The sequence below is a fragment of the Mastacembelus armatus genome, chromosome 12 (genome assembly GCF_900324485.2).
Source record: "Mastacembelus armatus chromosome 12, fMasArm1.2, whole genome shotgun sequence".
Classification (NCBI taxonomy): Eukaryota; Metazoa; Chordata; class Actinopteri; order Synbranchiformes; family Mastacembelidae; genus Mastacembelus; species Mastacembelus armatus.
The window spans coordinates 3442040-3464834 of record NC_046644.1 but is presented as its reverse complement, the minus strand read 5'-3'; the positions used below and the strand labels follow the sequence as shown (position 1 = coordinate 3464834).

The following is a 22795-nucleotide window of genomic DNA, read 5'->3' as shown; positions in this document are numbered from 1 at the left end:
AATGTAGATCAATGTAGGTTTATTTTCACGTGCCATCACTAGTTGGACAACAGAATACAGCAAACATGGTCTGCAACCCCACAATTTAATATTTGTCCCCAATGCAAAAAATATAAAGTGCAATAACTGTAAAATCACCAACTGAAAATATTCATAAATGTACAGCAACCACCTGGAAGTTCTTCTGCACTTTGTTTCTATTTCTTTCTACTTGTATTTATTTTTTTTTTCATTACTTATGTGTAAATATCTGACATTATTGTGACAAAGCACATTGAAACCCACTGTACTGGAGTCAGACTCTTTGTGTGTCCATCATAGTTGGCAGTCAATCTGATTCTTTTTCTAATTCTGAAGATACATGATGATGTAAAAATGTCCATATTTCAGCTAATTGACAGCTTTGATTGGCAGCCTGAAACTGCTGCTCTGGTCACTTCTACACTTCTACAAAATCTGCCTTAACTACATAGTTTTGTTATTCCCAAACCTAACCATAACTTTAACACCTAAACTGAACGAGGTTGGTTTTGTTCCGAAACCTAAACCTAACCATGTAGTTGGTGTTCCTAAACCTAAGCATGAAGCTGTTGTTTCTGAACACAACCATGTCTAGTTTTAGCAGTAAAACCAACTAGCCATATATTTTTCGATGTTAAATCCACCTTTATTACAGTCTGTGCTACTGAATCTGGTAGAAAATGGCTTCAATAGCTGCAGCTATAAGTTCATGTAAATGAAGAACTGAGAACATGAGAACTACTAGCATAACATGGAAAATTTATGAGCGGGATCCCAGCTAAATGTAACAATGTTCTGATGAGGTGCTGAATCCAGTTGCAGGTGCTGATTTGGTTGCTCACAGATGAGGTTCAGTATCAGTCTGAGGAAGTGTCTGTCCCCACAGGTTGAAAAAGCAAGGCAGAGGGCTGAAAGAAAGAAATTTAAGACAGCTATGGATAGTAGCAATGAGGAAAAAAGCACTTTAAGCCAAAATACTGCTTATTTTCTGCAGCTGTCATTTTACTGTCACTACCACTCTGCACAACCCTGCTGAAACACTGTACAGACACATGCAGTGTATGAATTAAAATGTAAATGAACTAAGTATGAATATGTTAACAGTAAGCCATAAAAAATATTTAAACAGTTAACAGTGTTGATTTGGATCCTAGTCCCACCAACCTGCAGTGTCTATTTGTTGTTTATTGATGCTGTTCTTCCGTTAAAGGGAGTTTTTCCTCTCCACTGTCACCAAGCGCTTGCTGATAAGGGATTTGTTGGGTTTTCTGTTTGGTTCTTGTATAGTGCCTTGAGATGATTGCATTGCGATTCGGCATGATACAAATATTACTCAATGACAACGCTTCCCCTGTATCTCTTTACACCTCCGATTGGGAAGTTCCTTTTCATGAAGAAGACATCAGTGTCTAGCCCTGAGCATTATTCCTGGAAAAATAATGACCTATAGTGGCCTTAAGAAATCCTGACCATTTTTAATTTTTTTTAGCTGTGGTTATCATAGAATGATAAAAGGAGGGATATGTGAGAGAAATTTATACCTTGACAGACAAATATCTGCTACCTCCCTCTGTGTCCTATGTTAATTCAACAAAGACTTTTAACATGGCTTTGTAGTCACAAGGAAGCAGACGGAAAGTCATGGAGACGCTAATTATATTATGTATGCCATCCTGCCAGCATGAGTTACATGTGAGTGACTGATGTGTAAATTAATGCTGTTCAACTGATATAAAAGCTGATCATTTTCTGTGTTCGTGGTCAATCGGTATTGACCCGTCCTGCAGGCCGTATGCTCTGTTGTGACTGTTGCTTTGCCTATTAAATTTGCCATCCTTTGACCTGAGATTTGCCTCCAAATGTTTTTTCCATGACACTTGACTAGTACAGGAATATGTATCGGCTATTGATTTGTTCAGAGAGTTTAATTCGTTTTTAGGTGTGTTGGACTAAAGCTAGTTTGTTGCTAATCCATAGACGAGCTATACAGCACACACAGCACAATACGCTTGTAACAAGAAGTGAATTCTCTTACCAGGAAACAGCGTCACAGGGGTCAAAACTCCTCTCCGATTCAGGTGAAGCGTTTGCATATCACCTCTGAGTTTTCTGCCAGGAGTTCTGCCCCACAGCAATGGAACTGAGATGTGTTTCAGGAACAACTGGGGAAGACTGATCGATTGTGTTTTATTCTGGTTTGCTCCATTCTTGCAAGAAATATATTCTGAAAAAGACAATCTGTCTGCACTCTCTTTATTGCTCACCCAAGGGATGTGTACCCCTCACACATGTTGTGTACAACACCTTTGTCTGTTTGCAGGGATGTTGGAATTTCTATTTCCACAGAACTACAAAGTGAACAAGCAAGTTTGGCTCATACTACCTTCCCCTTTTCTCTTCATTGCCGGTGGCATGTATAACAAAGAGATGAAATACAGCTGAGGAAAATGAGGGAATTTGATAGAAGAACTCCCTGTGCATGATCCCTGACAGGATTCTAACCCAGTCTGTGGGCTCTTCTGCCTCCCAGCCTGCTGAGGTGCAGATGCCTCCTGGTGCTGCTGGAAGGAAGGAGCCCTGTCCACATTACAACAGCTCTCCCTTAAGAGCCTCTGACCTCATGCATACACACACATTGATAGCATAGTAACTGCTTTTATTAAACCTGTTCAAAATAAACAATGTACAGAATCAAACAGTCAGTGTGGAAAAGCATAAAACAACCTTTAAGCGTATATTTTCTGAAATGGAAGCAACCAACACACAATGTTTTGAGCAGATCAGTGTATTAACTTCTAAGCTAGTATCCAAATGTAACCCTTACCTTAAAGCTTATAATTTTATATTTCCTTTACTTCAGAGGTCTCAACCTTCAGTTCTCAACATCCCCTGCTTGTTTTCCAACTGTCCCTGCCCTACCCACTGCTGATTACCTGGATCAGGTGTGTTCAGCAAATCAGAAGCTCCAAGGGCAGGGATAGCTGGAAAAGAAGCAGGACAGTGGCCCTTGAGTACTGGAGTTTGGGACCCCTGCTTTACTTACTGGGCAATCCCATCTCTTTGAAAAGTTTATGTACAAGTAATTTGGATTTTCCTGTGAAGATCCTCAGGTGTCCAGGTGAAGTTATCTAGAGGTTGAGTCATGGCAACTGGACTTCTAGTTTTTTAGGTTGAAACATTTCACTATATCCAGGTAGCTTCATCAGTCTGACAACACACTGTATATATGACAACATATTCCATTTTCTTTCTGCCAAAATCCCCAAATGAGCACTAGAATCTTCTTATCGTGACGATTGGCATTGCAAACAGTTTATGAGGATGGAAATACATGTCATGTTTAGTAGACATCAAGAATACACAAAATACATTTTGATAATGAATATAAACATAACTTTGTTTACAAGAAAACTTCCCTTTATTTATATATAGATATGACTAAATCAACTATATTCAAAATTAGGAAATTTATAAGCTATTTATTACTCACTGTTTGCAATTTCCTGGTTTTCTGCATAAATTTGTCATGAAATGTGATCGTGTCTTCACCAAAGTCACAAATACAATTTCTAAGCTAATAAAAGTCGTATGAAATACCAAGCACACCTGGAGCAGCACTCACTTATACCAATATAAGCCCCTATTGGAAAAACAATGAAGTCTATCATAAAACATTTATGGTAGATAAAGTGCCTGAGCGCGCTAAAAGCAAGCTCATTATGGCAGTAGGTCTAAAGTTTTTTCAGAGGTGGACTTACACCAGAGACACACAAGGTTAGGAATAGCTGTAAAAAATATTTTCTGGATAAAAACAAGGACTTCTGTTTGAGTTTTAATTTGAATGTATTTGCAATATTATCATCAATAAACAGTTAATTTTCAGATATATATTAAATTTACTCGTTCAAAATAGAGATGACATAAATTATAATCAGTTGTGTTGATGCTCATACCTTCCAAAGTATGCTGACAGAAAATAAGGTTGCTAATTAGGTTTATTTATGAACCCCTTGTTCAGTTTAGCTTTTAATGCCGTAACAGTTACCTTAGAAAAATAAAGAACCTAACCTTTATTTTAAATTATTTCAAACTTAAGTCAATTTACTGTTTTATCAGTCATTTGAGTTGAAGTGTGATTCATTTTGCATTACCAATCAGTTAAATCACAGCTTACTATAACTAACAGACGGTGGTGCTACTTCTACCACAACCTTACCCAGGTTTTTCCCAGCATACATGTAGTCCACTGCCCGGAAGACTGATTCCAAGCCTCCAAACCTCCCCTCCTGTGCCAGATCACCATAATCCACCTCACACACTAGTTTCCCCTTGGCAAACATCTGCATCATGCTACTCAAAACCTGCCTGTAGTAGACTTCTGGAGCAGCTTGACTGGTAGCATTCCCTCTCTGAACGGTGGGATCCCTGATGCTGTCTGGTACCCTGAGATGAAGCCAATCACAATAAACCAACCTGTATTTGCCAAACTGTTCACTGCAAGTTCTAAGATGCTGCCTCCAACTGATTCATACACCACATCTATGCCTTGTGGGTACTCTTTTCTCAACGTCTTGGCCAGGTCTTCTGGGGTATAGTTGATCGGCCTATCACAGCCGAGGGATTTAAGGAAGCCAACTTTCTCATTGGAGGAACAGGTCCCGATCACATGGCAACCGGCCTGTTTGGCAAATTGCACAGCGAACTGTTCGGTACCTCCTGCAGCCGCCTAGTGACCAGGACCATCTCACTTTTGGCCAGGTCACCCAGACGCTTCAACGCAATGTAGGCAGAGTAATTAATGTCTGAAGCATTGATGCCCACAAATCGTTTTGTGGGCATCAATCATAAACTTTCATGTCTACAGTTACAAGTGCTTGCTCGAGTTTATTGTTGCCTAAGGTGGTTACTTGTCATTACTTTGGGCTACTGCTAGCAGTATTGAGATGTTTTAATCATGATTTAACAGTACCAAACAAGGCAAAGGCTTGTGTACAGTATGGTTAACAGCCTAAATCCAGCCAGGAGATGAGTCAGGGAGATGAGTGTGCCTGCTACATTGCAGGGTGCCTGCAGCTTTTGTTGCTGTGGCATGCAAAAGGTGAAGTTAAAGTTTTCAAGCAGTTGTTAGCATCGTTTTAATGAGCCATAATAAAAAGTGGTTAAATAAATTAAAAATAAAATAAAAATGAAATATAGGACTAAAAATAGTATAATATGGAATAATATGGGCATATAATCTGAGGCTGTTTTGAGATATTAATGCAATAATCACAATAATCTGAATGGATAATACATAAGGTTTATTACGCACTAAAACATGAACTGCACAGCCAATACTATTTCAGTATGACAAACACCTGACAACTTAGAAACACAAAGTGTACGTATGTGAGAATATTAGATATGTATGTATGATAGAGAAGGAATGCAGATTGAAATAATATGTCTGCATGGAGGGGCTCCACATCTAGCTGGGTTTGGAAGAGAAAGCGTATGGGGTGACAAGATAGCTGGAGGAATTTGGAGACCATGTGAGTAAAGGCGACAAAGAAAACCTGAGCTTGAAGTGAAGTGTAGGTTTCCAGCTCAAGCCTCTAAACGTGGATTTTCCTAACCTTTCTCATTCCTCCAGACATCTCAAAAGTAAAAAAAAAAAACTTTGGACAGGCACAGAATATGACCAGAAAGTGAAATGACAATGAAACCCCACTAAGTGTTCACCTTAGAACATGTACTCACTCAAACTCCATGTTCACATGTATGTACAGGACGTTTAACTTATCAACAGGATTGCTTTGCTTCTTTGCTTAGTCCACCATCTATTTGCTGATTGAATATTGGATTTGTGGAAGTTCTGGGGAATAAGGGAAAGCTTTCACCCTTTAGCTTTCTGTAAAATGCTAATGAAAAGCAGGTATCCCTTTTTGGTGGAATCGTGACCAGTGTATCCAATTTCAATCTGCTTTATAATGTGTTGTAAGATTACATTACGTTCTGTTTCCTGTTGAGCAGTGGCTGCAAAAGCACCTACAGACTTCACAGGTCAACTAAATTCCTTGTATCCAAGACCTAACTCAAGAGCAGAGTAAGGTCATGCTCACTTTTTATTCAGTCCAGTTTATATGGGGTCAGATAAAGTGGTCACTGTATTTGTTTCCTCTCTGTCTGGGTCTCCCTGGTTCCACTACTTTTTGGGCTAGCTCTCTATTTTTAAAAAACAAATTCATGCTAGTAAAATTCAAGTAGGTTTTTCAAAATTTTTGAGCTGTGACAACATTGGAACCTAGAACGCAGCTGGGACACAGGCCATAGTAGTCCAACAACAGTCATTTGTAAACAAAAGAATATAACTAAATATTGGCACAATATGTGTTAATAACATTAAGATGATATGTAAAACTATTCTTTGAAGAGGTGATCAGTAAATGGTTAAGAATTCTTCATAAAGCCTGAGATGCCAACAATATTGATTTGATATCTGATGGCCTTAAAAAAAAAAAAAAAAAGAAAGAAACTGACATATTGGGCATAAACATGAATCTTTTCCTCTCAGTTTTAACTCCAACACATCTACATCTACTTCCCAGTATGCCACAAAAACTGGAACAATTCAACCCAATACAGTCCTGGGTGGCAGCTGCTGTTTGTACATTCCAGCAATCGCTTTAGCAGCACTCTGGATCATCTGGCGTTGGGTCATGCCTGTCATTGCCTGATGCCAGTCTGTTCTGTTGACTTTGGGCAGGCTGCGCTCCAGGACCTCACCCAATGTAACAATGAGACCTGACCAGCGCAGGCTGTAGTCAGGAGGGGTCAGAGACTGAGCCTGCACAAGGAGGTTTCAAAGTGAGTGATACAGAATACATTTTCAGAGGCTGCAGCCAACATTTGTCCCAGTCAATGACAACAAGTCAAAGTGAAGTTGAACTTAATATTGTGGATAAAATGGATCAAAGCTGCCAGGGACATAAATTATGAAGCAAGTAAAAACATTGAAAGTAATACCTGAGGTGTAGTGTAATATTTATACCTTTATAGTCAAATCCTTGCACTCCTGCTGCAATAGTTCACACATTGTATATGGAAAAATATATTTTTCCTAGCCTTTTTTATTTCTTTTTCTTTTTTTATATCTCCTGCCCTCTTTTCTTAAAAGGTTTAACTTTATTTCATTCTTGTGCATAGAGAGAGCTTAGTGAACCAGAGTCAAATTCCTTGTTTGTGTGCATGAACCTGCCCAATAAAGATAATTCCAAGTTCAAGATTTAACAAGAAAAACTTTTTTCAATTTATCTTTTTTTTTAGGCATTTGCCAGTTCATCGCATAATGGCGGAGAGGAAACAGGGAAGACAGAGGGAAGAGACCGAAGACACATTGGTAGCCGGACTCAAATCTTTATGTTAAATAGGAGAGACATCCATAATTTTTTTCATGTCAAATGAAGAATGGGATGACATGAAATTACAGCTTTCATTATTAAGAACCGTATTATAATTGAAGTTAAAACCCTGACACACCATAAAACACACAATATATTACCTGGCTTACGTATTAAATGTAGTTCTTGTTTTTCTTGTAAAACTAGAATTTTACGATTAAAACATTCTTGAAATTACCTAACATGTTAACAATTTTGTTTCTAAAAACAGTAAAACTCAAATTTTCTTCAAAGATTGGCCCTAACACTATACTATAATATACTGACAACTTGTACCTGTTGGATGTGCTCTAGAGCCAAAGGTGTTGCCTGAGTGAAGACCTCAATGCGGATGCTGCTACCAGGGTCCTCCAGGATCAAACAGCCAATGTCAAACCACCTGGAGATGACAAAAGGATTCTGAAATTCATGGGCTTTATATGTTTTATTTATTTATTTTATGACTATTTAAAAATATTTGACTGATTACATACACTTCAACTTCAGATTAACCAGTGGGTAAGGAATGATTTATTAAACCTATAAGGGTGAAAACTGTAAAATGATTAAAAACTATAGCCATTTTTATACTGGCCAAACTCTAAAACTGCGTACATTCATATGGATGCTCCCTATCTAGACTGCCCTGTCATGTGGACCCAAAGAGGGGATTATCAGGCCATGCCATCATAAACCTTCAAGGCCACACGACAAGATCGTGCCCCAACCCTTTCCCTACACCTGGCTGCATATCGCTCTCTTCACTAATCCAATAATGCTATCCCATTGATTACTTTAAAAATACACAAGCCTCACAGAGCCTTAGTGTGTTCCAGCTTCCCAGAACCACCACCACATCCCAAACCAGCCCAGTAGGCACTGAGCCTACCTTATGCCACTTTTTCATTATACAGTTTTAGCACTACTCACCTCTACTCTACTTGACTCACCTCTACTTGGTTTTGGTAATTTACCATTACAATTGAGTACCACCTCAACGTGGGCGGGGTCATAAACTGCTCTGACATCCTTTATATGCGACACAAACACACAACTTCCACCAGTTGGACCTTAACTTTCCAACCACGCTGCTCTGCCTCCATAACTAGACCTGTATATCTGAGCTTTTTCCTCCTAAATGCCATTTCTACAGCGTTTTCCCAGGGAAGCTTTTAGTACCTGCTCAACTGAGGTTCTAAGTGAGTTGAACTGACACTAAAATGTGACTTTAATAGACTGCTGTTTGGCCAGGCAGTAATGTCACTATAGCTGTCATGAGTGCAATGTCCAACTGCGTCAGACACAAGAATCAAACCCGTCATTTTTAAAAACAGGCAACAGCGACTGTTTGTTTTTTCATTTTTATAGTCTTTACCGACGCAAATGGCTAATGCTACTCACGAAGCAACACCCTGGTCCTACGAGGAGGTGTGGATGTTTCTGTGCTTGGAGGTGTCATGGTAGTCTCTCGCTGCCGTGCTATGATGACCCGCACGGTGGTACTTAAATTGAGGTGGTACTTAATTGTAATGGAAAATTACCAAAACCGAGTTCAGTCATGTAGAGTACAGCTGAGTAGTGCTAAAACTGTATAACGGAAAAGGAGAATTATATGGCCAACAGTGTGAAGACCTGTTTGGCATTGTAAGTGTGAAACGCAGGATAATTTGACATGTCCCCACTTCCTAGCCCTCAAAGGGCTGTTTTAGGATTAAAATTTGGTTTTAAGTTTATGTGTGCTAATATGGGTTGGAAGCTTTTTCTTACTTGTCAGGAAAAAGCTCAGCAATGAAGTTTTCCAAAGAGACCACTGGTTGTTTCTCATGGATTACACCAGCTCGCCGTAGGCTGTCAATGCGTTCCTGAGCACCCTGCAGTCATACACACAAACACACACCCCTTGTGTATGACTGAAACTGAACACTGTGTGATGCTGTTTGCTGAGAGTTGATAAGTTGTCAAGATGTACATTTCCCAAACCAACCACTTTTCTCCCATTAAACTGAAACTGGTAAAGTACCAACCTCAACTTTTGTTTATTGCCAACACAAATGTTAACTTCCCTTCCTCTGCTAAAGTGCAGCATGAAGTTTTACATACTCTCCAAAAGTCCAAAAGTAAGCTATGTGCCTATCTTCAGATAAAGTGACTGTCCCTGGCACCTGTGGAGGAGCCATGAAAGAGGGATGCAGAACCAACACACACCACAGATGCAAGTCAAGTCAAGTCAAAGAAAAGTGCACTGCAGTCCAAATGTGGCTTTTACAAGGTAAAATACTAAACTAAGGCATGGACTGTTAGGAAATTCTACATGTAATGCCATCAACATAATGGCTTTTCTCTTACATTACCCTAACTTTTTTAATAAACAATATAACAATTACATTTTTTAAAACAAATTTAACAAAAAATGAATAATGAAAATAACCATTAGTGACAGTCCTACTTAAAATACAGCAATATTTAATAATTAAAATTTTCCTACTGTTATCCAAAAAATCTTTACAAAACTTTCTTTTCCTCAGACGTCATGGTATTTTCTGATTGTATTACCACCGAAGTAGAAATCAGCTTCACAACATGTTGAAGTTCGCAAGGTTTGATATGAACAGACTTAAAGCATTACGAAGGAAAAACATAATGAAACATGTAAAGTTCTATTACAGTAGTTCTACACTCTTGTTAATTTGAAAAAAAAAAAAATGCAAGTTGAACTGACCTTGACACCAGCTGCATAGCCCACAGGCTGTGGGGCAATGTTGGACTGACCAGGCTCTCCTGTCACCATGGCCATCCCAAAAACCTCTTGGAAGGCATCTCTGACTGCCTCCACATACATCTCTCTATCTGAAGTTACCACAATGTCAATATCCCCACCAGACTCTACAAAGCAAATAATAAAAGAACAGCATTCATTAAACTAAATGACATTTAGTCAGTGTTCTTCATTATGTGTTAAGTTAGTAATGATAAGAGTAGTCTGACTTACTGATGTATGGAGCCATCCCAGGATCCAGAGTTGTGATCATGGACTCCACCGAGTGTTTGGTTTTGTCTAGAACTGTCTTTACTACCGGGTTACCCGCTACTCCCTGAGGACAACCAACAAAGCATAGGATATGACTGCCAGAATAAAGAAAATTAAGAGATTAATACAGATTTGTTGCATTTTCAGAATTTGTGTATACATATGAAATCATCACCACCAACACCATAGCCAAGAAAACTCAGCAGCACCTCTTTCTGCAAAAGATGAGAAAAGCCAATCTCCCACCACCCATCCTGATCACCTTCTACAGAGGGACCACAGAGAGCATACTGAGAAGCTGCGTCACTGCTTGGTTTAGCAACGGTACTGGTACTACAATGCATAGTGAGGAGAGCAGAGAAGATCAATGGGGTCTCTCTTCTCACTGTCAGACTTTTACACTCCATGCTGCATCCACAAAGCCACAAGCATTGTGGATGACGACACACACTTCACACGCACGCACGCACACATGCACACACACACACACACACACACACACTTATTCTGCCATCTGGAAAAAGGTACCAGAGCATTCAGGCCCACACAAGACCATTTTTAAATTGTGACTCACTTTACATGTGGCAGGTCATCCACCTCACCTCTGAATATAAACCCCCCAGGGCAACACTCTCCACCTCTGACCCCTCCCTCTCAAACAGACTCAACCAGTTTTATGCTTGCTTTGACAAGGACAACAAAACCACCTGCAACAAGGTCATTCCTCCATCTGATGACCAGCCATGGACTCTCTCCATCAGTGATGTGCAGGCTGCACTGAGCAGAGTCAATCCTAAGAAGGATGCAGGTCCTGATGGTATCCCGGGCTGGGTACTCAAAGAGTGTGTGGAGCAGCTCACTGAAGTCTTCACTGACATCTTCAACTTGTCATTGACTCAGGCTGTTGTTCCCACTTGTCTCAAAACTACAACCAACGAGTCTGTGCCAAAACACACTGCTGCAGCCAACCTAGATGTTTTCTGCCCTGTGGTTCTCACTCCTATCATCACCAAATGCCTGGAGAGACTCGTTTTGTCTCATCTGAAAGCATGCCTCCCCCTCACCCTGGACCCATTACTGCACTCCACACTGACACATCTGGATAACACCAACACCTATGTCTAGATGCTGTTTCTGGATTTAGATTTTGGATCAGCATTCAACATGGTTGTACCATCCAAGCTGATGGCCAAACTCAGACACTTGGGTATCAGCACTTCACACTGCAACTGGACTCTGGACTTTCTAACCAACTGTTAGGTTAGACAGACAAACCTTCTCCACGCTGATGCTGAGCACAGGGGTCCTAAAAGGCTGTGTGCTCAGTCCTCTCCTCTACTTCAGTGCACATATTATTTAGAAGTTGGCAGAGGACATCACAGTGGTGGGTTTGATCAGCAGGAAAAACGAGGAGGCCTAAAGATAAGAGGTGGAACATCTGGCTGCTTGGTGTGGTGACAACAACCAGACCCTCAACACCAAGAAGACCAAGGAGCTAATTGTGGACTACAGACAATGTGGTGACAGCTCACACACTTCGCTTAACATCAGAGGGAGTGAGGTCCAGCTTCAAGCTCCTGGGAGTCCACATCACCGACTATCTCACCTGGCACAGCAACACAATCTGCCTGACAATGAAAGCACAGAAACGCCTGTACTTTCTATGGATACTAAAGAAAACTGAGCTTTCTCCCAGAACTCTCAAACATCTACAGATACACCATGAAGGGCATTCTGACCAGCTGCATCACAGTGTGGCACAGCAGTTGCACTGCAGCTGACAGAAATGTTCAACAACGGGTAGTGAAAACTGCCGAAAACATCATTGATGCCCTACTCCCCTCCATTTATTTCTAAAATCCTTGAATCTGTTGCTAAGCAGCTATCAGACCACTTACACAGAAATGAACTATTTGAAGATTTTCAATCAGGATTTAGTGCAGATGTATAGAAACAGCACTGTTAAAAGTCACCAACGATCTTCTCTTAGCCTCAGATAATGGACTCATCTCTATGACAAGTTCCTGCTAGACCTTAGTGCTGCATTTGACACTTTTGACCACAGCGTCTTATTACAGAGACTGGAGCATGTGACTGGTGTCGTGGAAAAAACACTTGGAGGCAAATCTCAGGTCAAGGGATGGCAAATTTAATAGGCAAAACAACAGGCAAAGCAACAGAGTCACAACAGAGCATACGGCCTGCAGGACGGGTCAATACCGATTGACCACGAACACAGAAAATGATCAACTTTTATATCAGTTGAACAGCATTAATTTACACATCAGTCACTCACATGTAAATTATGCCGGCAGGATGGCATAGATAATATAATTAGCGTCTCCATGACTTTCCGTCTGCTTCCTTGTGACTACAAAGCCATGTTAAAAGTCTTTGTTGAATTAACATAGGACACAGAGGGAGGTAGCAGATATTTGTTTGTCAAGGTATAAATTTCTCTCACAATTGGTATCAGAGGAACAGCGTTAAAATAGTTCCAATCTTATTTATTGCACAGATTCCTATTTGTTCCTGTTCATAATAACCTTCCACGTGCACAAAAGTTAGTTATGCAGTTCCACAAGGCTCTGTGCTAGGACCGATTCTGTTCACCTTATACATGCTTCCTTTAGGCAATGTTAATAGGAAGCACTCTTAATTACCACTGCTATGCAGATGACACTCAGCTGTACCTATCTATGCAACCTGATAACACAAACCACTTAACCAGACTTCAAGCGTGTCTAACTGACATAAAGGCCCGGATGACCAGTAGCATTGTCTACTTTTAAATTCAGAGAAAACAGAAGTTATTGTATTTGGGCCTCCCAGCCTCCTGCACTACTGTGAAAAACCTTTTGACCAGGATATGTCCTTTAACTCACACATAAAACAAATCTCTAAAACTGACTTATTTCACAATATTATAAAAATTAGGAACATCCTGTCTCAAAATGATGCAGAAAAACTAGTCCATGTATTTGTTACCTCAAGATTAGATTACTGTAACTCATTACTATCAGGATGTCCCAGTAACTCCATAAAAAGCCTCCAATTAATCCAGAATGCTGCCGCCAGAGTCCTGACAGGAACTAGCAAGAGAGATCATATTTCTCCTATACCATCTTCTCTTCACTGGGTCCCTGTAAAATCCAGAATAGGATTTAAAATCCTTCTCATCACATACAAATCCTTTCATGATCAAGCTCCTTCATACCTTATATACCTCATAGTACCATATTATCTCAATAGAGCACTTCACTCTCAGAGAGCACGTCTACTTGTAGTTCCCAGAGTTTCCAAAAGTAGAATGGGAGGCAGAGCCTTTAGCTATCAAGCTCCTCTCCTGTGGAACCAGCTCCCAGTCTGAGTTCAGGAGGCAGACACTCGCTGTACTTTTAAGCCTAGACTTATAACCTTGCTTTTTGACAAAGTTAATAGGACTGACTTCAGGTAACCCTGAACCATCCCTTAGTTATGCTGCTATAGGCCTAGACTGCCTAAGGACTCTCCATCGGTGCACTGAGCTCCCCTACCCTAACCCTCCCCAGTTGCTGACAGCCAGGAAGTGCAGTCTGAAGAAGGCTCACAGTATCATAAATGACTTCTCTCATCCAAACCACTAACTGTTCACTCTGCTGCCCTCTAGAAGGAGGTACAGGAACCTTCGCTCCCAAACTAGCATCCTGAAGAACAGCTTCTTCCACATAGCTGTTAGCCTGGTTCAGTTCTCAATATCCAAGGACTAGAGTGACACACAAATCTGGACACTATTTAATATTTAGTCCTTTTTGTAACTTCTTTTTTTGGCACATTCCTGAATAACTGGAAGCTGTCCTTTTACCACTCGATATAATTAACAGTACCAGTGTATCTTAGTGAGCAGGACGCTCAGTGTCTTGCACATTCTTGGGTTTAAATCTCAGGTCCACATTCAACTGTTAGGTTTAAACCTGATACATCCTCCGCGAGAATAGAGAAATTTGTTTGTTTTCAAGGTGGCGAGAACAAGAACAAAGTTAATTCTCACCAGGACATTTCATACTCCATGTGAAACTCAAGTACAGAACTCCTGGGAAGTCCCTCCCAATGCAGCACACGTCATGCCTTCTCCTCAGCACACAACGTTCAGGCTACCTCTTTCCACGAATTGTACAATACAATAAAATTATATTTGATAAGACTGGTATCACCTTGAAAAAGCCCCAGATGCCTCCACTGGTGTTGATGTCTGCATTCATTCTGGGATCTTCCTGCTCCTCTGGGAAAGTAATGGATGACCCTGTATCTAACCCTCCTGTCATGGCTGGCTGATGAACCATGGGGTTTGACACTACACCTGGAAGAGATGATGGGAAAAATAAACAATTCTTAAATAAAACTCACATGACAAAGATAAATGTACTGACTTTCAACTAGGGCTGTTAAATGAGGACACATTTTATAGAGCTTCACCCACATTAAAGACTAAAAGTCAGGATATCTTGGTCTCTGTTAATCCATTCTTTTTCTGTCTCATCCAAGACCCTGACTTTATGAAAGTGTAGGTAAGCTAATGCTTAATTACTGGAATACAGAATAATGGTTTTGAAAACAAGCCTGGTTTACTGAGTGAGTCTGGCTCAACTGGTAATCTTTTCTTCTGTCAATCTTGTGGATAGGCCAGTTCCACATGTTTATAATGCGAACAGTGTGACATATAACAAAACAAGTGTGACTCTTACAATACCTGTGATGGTTGTAGTATTGGTGAAGGTTGGCATCAGTGGTGTTTGTGGTGTTCGACCAGCATGACCCCGTGTGATGTCATATCCTGCATTCATGGAGAAGCTGGATACAGGTGGGCCTACAGGAGGGGCTGACATTCTAGGAGCTGAGAGGGGAGCTGGTCTGACAGGGGAGATTAGAGTACTCAGAGATGAGGAGTCAGCAGGAGAGAAGGAAGAGCTGCTGGTAAAGGGGGAGGTGAGTGTGGAGGGAGTGGGAAACTGGGAAGAGAGAGAGGGTGGCCCAGGCAAGGAGGTGCTGAATGCAGGGAGGGAGGGAAAAGTGGGTAAAACAGTGGACACTGAGGGAGATCCAATGGCGACAGAGCTGGTGGCAGGGAGGGAGAGAGGGCTGGACAGACCTGAAACTCAAAAAAAAGTAATGTTAGAACTACAGACAGGTGCCCAATTCAAGAAAAAACCTTAATACTTGACCTATACAATGAGGGGATCCAATGGATCTGTTATGCTGTTGGGGCTGTTTTGCTGGCATGTTCTGTCCCCTTAGAGTGAAGCGTCATCACAAATCATTACAATGTTGTTCTGGCCGATCATGTTTATTCTGTAATGAACTGCAACTAATATACAGTTATCGATGTGTTGAAAAAAAGACATGAAAGATTGTGTGGTTTATCAGCTTTGAAATATTTTGTTGATATTTGAGGCCATGTAATTCACTGTGATTGCCACATCATAAAGCTCATTTGAGAAGACCAGCACCTTGCCTGGAATGCAGACAGGAGGAGGCAGTGATAGAAGGAGGAGTGTTATTTATGATAGCCTAGAACATAGATAAAACCACGCAAAAGAAAGAAGAAGACTGGAAGGGAGTGATCCCATCCAGATATATTCATACATATACAAGCAGCTGCAGCATGCGCTGCTGCCATTCATTTTAGCAATGCCTCAACATATAATAAAATCCCATTATGAGATGGGAAGTACATGCCAATTTACTCAGAAAAGTATGAATGTTTTTTGGCATCTTTATTCAATTTGCAAATTATTTTGCAATTGGCAATTCAACACTCAACATTTTGATTAAAATTTTAAATGGAAGCTAAATCAGTTGCATTTCAGACTGCCATGGGTAGCTGATCTCTTTATTCAAATGTGCCAGTGAAACAGTGCCCCCAGTCAACTGCATTTTCATTACATTGTCATCATGCTTTTGGTGTCAAATTTCAAATTGAAATTCAACCTGTCCTCTCAAGATGGGTCTACACTTACTCCTGTTATAACTCGCCACCAGCCTGCCTCTGAATGGCTAGGTAATAAGCCTGTATTGGATGCTGAAACACTGGCTTATGGATTACATGGGACGTGTGGGTGAAATAAGTAAGATTGTTTCAGATCTGGGACGTCAGAATGCCTTTATTATAATAATTTTATATTGACATGCATTACTAATCTGAAGTTTGTTTCAACAAACTTGACTTCATAGTGTTGTGAAAAGAATGACATCAGCTGACTGCTTAAAATGCAACCTTGACTAAGAATGTCCAGAAGATTCCTACAACAGAGGGAACCTTGTCTGTAATACTTCAATGGTGAGGTATTACCTATGTTTATTGATGGACCGCTGACTGTGGCAGCCACAGTCAGTGGAGGTGTAGGGCTGGCGGGAGGTGTGGTCTCAATCCCACTCTCTTCCATCATCTTCTGAGTTTTATACCTACACTTTAACCCAGAATATAGATGGGAGGAATTTGGAAATGTTCAGACAGATTTTAACTAGTTAATTCTAACATTTGTAGACATAAACCTGATGCACAGATGAAAAAAAACAAAGATTTTATCATACACTACATATAAAGGTTTACGTTTAATACAGTTTCTTCAGTATACAATATACAATAAAAGTAGGCTATATACTACTTGATTCAAAATGTTGTACTTTTTACAATAATGGTATTTTTCTGTTGAAGTGTAGGATATTTCATCTTACAGTAATGTGCCGAAATTTTAAGCACTTCAAATGTTTTAGATTCTTATTACACAACATGATTAGGGCTGCACCTATCAATCATTTTTGGAGTCGAGTATTCTATCGAATATTTCAGCGATTACAATAATACTATTGTGTAAACGACAGGTTACCTTAAAATGGCATCACTTTGTGTTGGCTCTGCTGGGTGAGCCGGTCTGGTTCACAACCGGATGTTTTCTGTTCAGATATTGAAGCACTGACGAAGTGCTGTTGTAGTTCACCAGTTCTACTTTACAATACACGCATTGCACCGTGTTGTCATCTTATTTAAGCTTGAAATGATCCCAAACTTTGAAAATTTTCTTCCTTTCACGTACGGTTTCGCTCTCTGACATACCGCCAACTTTTGATACAGAAATGCGTCGTGCGACAGTGATTATGGTCCGTGTGGAACAATGATCCCTATGCCTAGCAGGTCCAACAATGCAAGTGACAGTAATTAAGCAAATAATCGAGGCAAAGAATTTGATTAAGCGATTTTTAAAAATTGAATTCATTGATTTACTCGAGTATTTGGTGCAGCCCTAAACATGATCATCATGTGTCCGATTTATCCCAGGTTTATTGTGCAGCCCATTGTGTAGGACAACAAGCCCATAAAGAACCCACTATAGATCATGAAGAACCATTTTCAGAAGCAAGGAGACTGAGGAACCCTGTAGCAGATGCCCACAGAGCTCTGTTCTCAGCAGTCTGAGATCACATTAAGAGACAGAAACACTAGGACAGCCTGAATCTACAGACGAACTGCAGCAGCTTCTCCAAAGCGCTGCAAAGTACCAGGAGAAACTGTGCATATTAAAACAAAGAAAACTGCTGCCAGTATAAGGGCAAAGGGGAGTGCTGCGAATAATGATTTGATTAGGTTTGGTTCCCTTTACCGCACACTGTATGAAGTTAATTCATAAATGAAAAACTATTTATGTAATTTTTATTCAAAGCCCCTTTTAGTGCCTGAAACCTTTGCACAGTACTGTATGTATAACTTCAAACAAACAGGTTGCACAGTACATTTAACAAACATTAGCATGAAAAAGTCACCTGTGTTACCTGTGTTCATTGTCAATACACGTCAGTTTACCTGTTACCTCGGCAAACAGGCAGTTTACCTTTTCAGTCTTTTGACCAGTTTTATTCAATTTTGAAAACGACGTTATTTCAGGCTTTAGCCACTTTACTGTATTTAAAACAGTGGTAAACTTAGTTGTACTTTCAATCCATTTCAGTGCAAGCTTCCTGTATCAAGAACGTTGTAGTTCACAGCTCAGCTGTACACGTGTACAAACACAGTCAGCAGCCAGTGAAAATTACTTAGGAAACTAAATTTTATTTCGCTCCCCAGTAAATACGTTAACGTCAATTCATGATATGGTTCCCAGTTTTGAGCTTAGAGAACAAGTAGCTTTACTACTCACCTCCTAGGTGGACCAACTCAGTACTTGAACGAATACAACACCGACCCACTTTGATGACGTAATACACTGCCACATCATAGGCTTGATCCAAACGAACAGCGCCTCCCCTGGAGAGCGGGCGACATAGGAGGAGTCGTGAAAACAGCTGTTGGTCGGACAAAATTTGCAAAAGGTGTCTTACAAATCAGCCATCTATAGAGAGAGATATAGTATACAAGCTTCAGCTATAGCTGAAGATATCGCGTTAGCGTTTATGGTCGCGGGCGCAGATAAAAATACTAATTAATTTAATTTATGACAGCCTACACTATGAATGAAAACACCCGAAAGGAAAGTTTAAGACAGGCACAGTAACACTAAATACTTTGAGCCAAGTGACTCGCAGTGTTGTCTGCAGCTTTCATGATAAGATTTTTATATGGAAGTAATTCGAAGCCAAATCTTTTGAGAGAACACAAACCCAATTTCGAGAGCTACTCAGTTTGCAGCAGGGGCGGAGCCAGGGGATGGCTTTCGAGGCTTAAGCCCCGTACGTTTTTTCAAAAGCGCTGAATGTTTTTAATCTTAGAAAATGATAATTTAATTTATTACTAAATATTACCATTGGTTTCTTTAATGAGAGCAAACGAATTTCTGGGGAAACATTGCAATCTAGACCGGTGTAACCAAGGTCAAAAACCGCCGTGGTTATTGTTATGTCACAGTCCCGAGTCCCTGAACACACCAGTACAGTGACACGCATTGCTGAGAGTCATGTGCATTCGTTGCAGCGCGACTTACAAGCTTACTTACTTGTAAGCTGGTTCCCTCAATAACGCAACGCTATGGGAGAGCTGTAACCGGTATGTACGCAAACAAACGCTTATTTTTGCTTTGGTTCAATCTTAAATTAACTTTAAACTTAAGCATGTTATTCTATACTTTAGCAACCAACTATCACCACTGTACGTTAGGCGCCTTGGGGTGTCATATATACATTGTAATTATGGGTGGGCGATAAACCTGGCTTTCTTTTTTTAAAAAAAATTGTTAAACCATTATTTAAAAGTGATGTAAATTATTTTCTTCATAACCTTAAAAGGCAATAAATATTGGTGTACAGTGGTGTGAAAAAGTGTTGGCCCCCATTTTTTTTTATGTTTGTCACACTTTAATGTTTCAGATCATCAAACAAATTTAAATATTAGTCACACCTAACACAAGTAAACACATCATGCAGTTTTTAAAATTATGGTGCATTTTGGATCATTGTCCTGCTGCAGAACCCAAGTTCGCTTCAGCTTGAGGTCACGAACAGATGGCCGGAAAATAGCATTTGCAATATAAATAGCATTAGCATGAAATAGCATTTTCATTTATGCTGTGTGTTTTGTTGATTGTTGCACTACATGTAGCCCCATAAAAACCTAGGCCGATGTGTATTTGCCCAGGAGTGGGTTAAAGACGCGCCAGTAACTTTCTTCTTCTAAATTCAGTAGAATGGGAGGCAGGCGCCCTCTAGAGGACAGAAGAAAATTCAGTGTTGTAGGAAGTCCGAGAAACAAATTTAGGAAATGATAGATCATACCTATAATTACCACAAGAGGAAAGAGAAGAGCATGAATCTGTTAAGTGTGGCCCACTGTGGAAACTCAGGCGGGAGGCCTGCTGAAGGCTCAGGGTAAGAACTGGCCAGAGACTGAGGCGAAGGGCTAGTCGGGATCTCGGGGAAGAAGCCTGCCGGAAACTCAGATGAAGGGCTGGCTGGAGACTGAGGCGAGGAACTAGCCAGAGACTCAGGTGAGAAGCCTGCTGGAGACAGAGGTGAGAGGCCTGCTGAAGACTCAAGTTGGAGGCTGGCCAGAGATGGGAAGGGGACCTCAGTGGGGACATTGTCATTGGCACGCTGACAGTCTGGGATCCTGGGCGGAACCTCAGTGGGGACTCTGTCGTCGGTGCACCAAGGCTCTGGATGTAGGACTGGAGCCTCAGCGGGGATGCTGTCGTCGGCGCACTGAGGTTCTGGAGACTGGGACACTGGAGACCGGGACCTGGCGTGGGGCTGAGGGACTGAGACTGGGTTCTGGTGTGGAACCTCAGGGGGGATGGCCGCGTCGGCGCGCTGAGGTTCCGGATGCTGGAGTGGAACCTCAGTGGGGATGGCCGGTTCTGGAAGCTGCAATGCTGGGCGCTCAGACTGCTGCGGCGCTGGAGGCTCCAGCGGCAAGAAGGCAGCGCTGGACTCTGGCGGCTCGAAGGCACTGGGCTCAGGTTGCTGGCCCTGAGATGTGGCCACACCTCTATGTTGATGACGCTTTCGGTGGCGACGCTGCAAAACAGGGGACCCAGGCTGGGGATGACAGGGAGTGAGAGGGGACCCAGGCTGAGGGAGGAGAGGAGGCTCAGTTCGGGAAAGTGAGGAGATCAGACTGAGGCGAGTGGTGTCTTTGTCCGGTGAAGGAGCAGAGCTCGGACCGAGGCGAGGGACGTTCCAGTCCGGGGAAATGAGGAGAACTGAGACACCAGTGAGGGAAGTTGAAGCTGGAAAGCAGCGACACTCTTCCTTAACTTCTGCTCTGCGAACACTTCCTCAGCGGGTTCTGCAGGGCCCATCTTTGGCAGAAGCATTCTGTTAAGTGTCGGTGTAGGGTGCTGGGGAGAAGAAGGGAAAAAGGAGAGTGAGGACACAAATGCAGAACCAAAAAAGGCTTTATTACTCCTGGGATTACCAGGGCAAAAGAAAAATACAAAAAGCTGAGCCAAATTAAATGGGAACTGAAAATCACCAAATGAAACAGGAAACTGAGAAAGCCAAATGAAACAGTAGCATACATACAAACAAACAAACTATGCAATAGCAGTAAGCACTAACACTCCTGCAATAGGCTATAATGCTTCCACAAACACAAAGGGAAGCAGGGAAGTATTTATAAGGGGGGGAGAAAAAAAAAAAAAAACAAAAAAAAAAAGTAATTGACAACAGGTGAAACTAATGAACTCAATTAATTGGGAGTGTTAAGCTGCTGGGGACCAGTGCAGGGGGGAAAGAGGAAGTCTTTTCAGAGTAAGGGTCCTCGGCAGGAAGTCCCAACGGTGAACCATGACAGAATCATCTTCATCAACAAACATGAAGAACAAAACAAGATCAGGAAAGGGACAAATATAGGAAAAACAGTAGTGTGGCTTTTTGCAGATAAAAATTCTTGATGTAAAGGTTGGCAAATGTTTACAGAGTAATGACAAAGATGCCTGTTTTCTGCTGGACAGGTAATTTAACGACTGGTGACTTGTTCAGGGTGTACCCCTTCCTTGAAGAGAACTGGGATAGGCTAATATAAACATTTATAAATGAAATGATAAATAAGCAAAATAATAAACTATACAAAAGAAATTAGCATTTGGTTTGATGCCCTGGGTGAGTGCTTATGGTAATGTCCAAATATGCTAAAGGAGTCCCAGAGGCCAAGTGCTGACATGGAGATCAGGGAAACCTGATCCTCCAAATATTGCTTCTGGGGATGACAAATTGGTTTCCTTAAACTGTGTTATCTAACTGTGCTGCCATTAGCTGTGGTAGCTCTTGTACCTCACTGCTCCACCACTTCTGTCTCTCTGCCTTCCTCATAAACTTTATTACATTACTGGGTGGATTCTCTGACTGCAAACAGATTTCACAAAAATGCACAGTCATTCTAAACTTGTAGAATATATTAACTTTGTCACAATATTTTGCTAATGTTAGCTTGTATTAGCATGAAAAAATATCTATGTAATTTTACCAATTCTCTGCCAAGTTTGATAGGAAATTACAAAAATGATTTTTTTCCATACACTGTAGCACCTCTGCAATGTTCACTGGCTTTTGCATGTCATTTATGGCTATGACTTTATCAATAATCTGTCCTAATAATTTAATTTTAGTCTTGCCCTTTCTATTAAATGTAACTCCTTCAACCCTGTCACTGCATACAGTTCCTGTTATGTGGCTCACCACATGAGCACAACCTCCATTTGGCACAGGTTAAAAATACCAAGAGGAAAGACTAGCTGGTATTTTCATTTTCATCATCTTCTGTGGGTGGATTAATACTAGAGTCAGTGGAAAACTACAACAGTATACAGATGCCAAAGGATGTCTTGTGTAGTGGAGAAATTCTTAAAATAGACTCAGGACGAAC

The 22795-nt window shown here is 41.0% G+C and overlaps 1 protein-coding gene and 1 pseudogene across 2 annotated transcripts; both read right to left on the bottom strand.

Moving 5' to 3' along the window:
• Positions 1–4184: 4184 nt before the first annotated feature.
• LOC113124697 (prostaglandin reductase-3-like) lies at positions 4185–4860 on the bottom strand (annotated as a pseudogene).
• Positions 4861–5300: 440 nt separating this feature from the next.
• On the bottom strand, positions 5301–18711 carry prrc1 (proline-rich coiled-coil 1). 2 transcript variants are annotated; one of them, XM_026297586.1, is made up of 9 exons: positions 18639–18711; positions 16796–16913; positions 15197–15595; positions 14661–14806; positions 10429–10531; positions 10159–10322; positions 9207–9310; positions 7737–7839; positions 5301–6847 (listed from the first exon to the last, which is right to left on the bottom strand). In XM_026297586.1, the coding sequence occupies exons 2-9, from the start codon at positions 16890–16892 to the stop codon at positions 6632–6634; spliced, it is 1332 nt and encodes a 443-aa protein (XP_026153371.1). In that variant the 5' UTR covers positions 16893–16913; positions 18639–18711; the 3' UTR covers positions 5301–6631. The 2 variants fall into 2 exon arrangements, with proteins under 2 accessions (XP_026153371.1, XP_026153373.1); XM_026297588.1 differs by having other exon boundaries at positions 16796–16908; positions 18639–18697.
• Positions 18712–22795: the final 4084 nt, after the last annotated feature.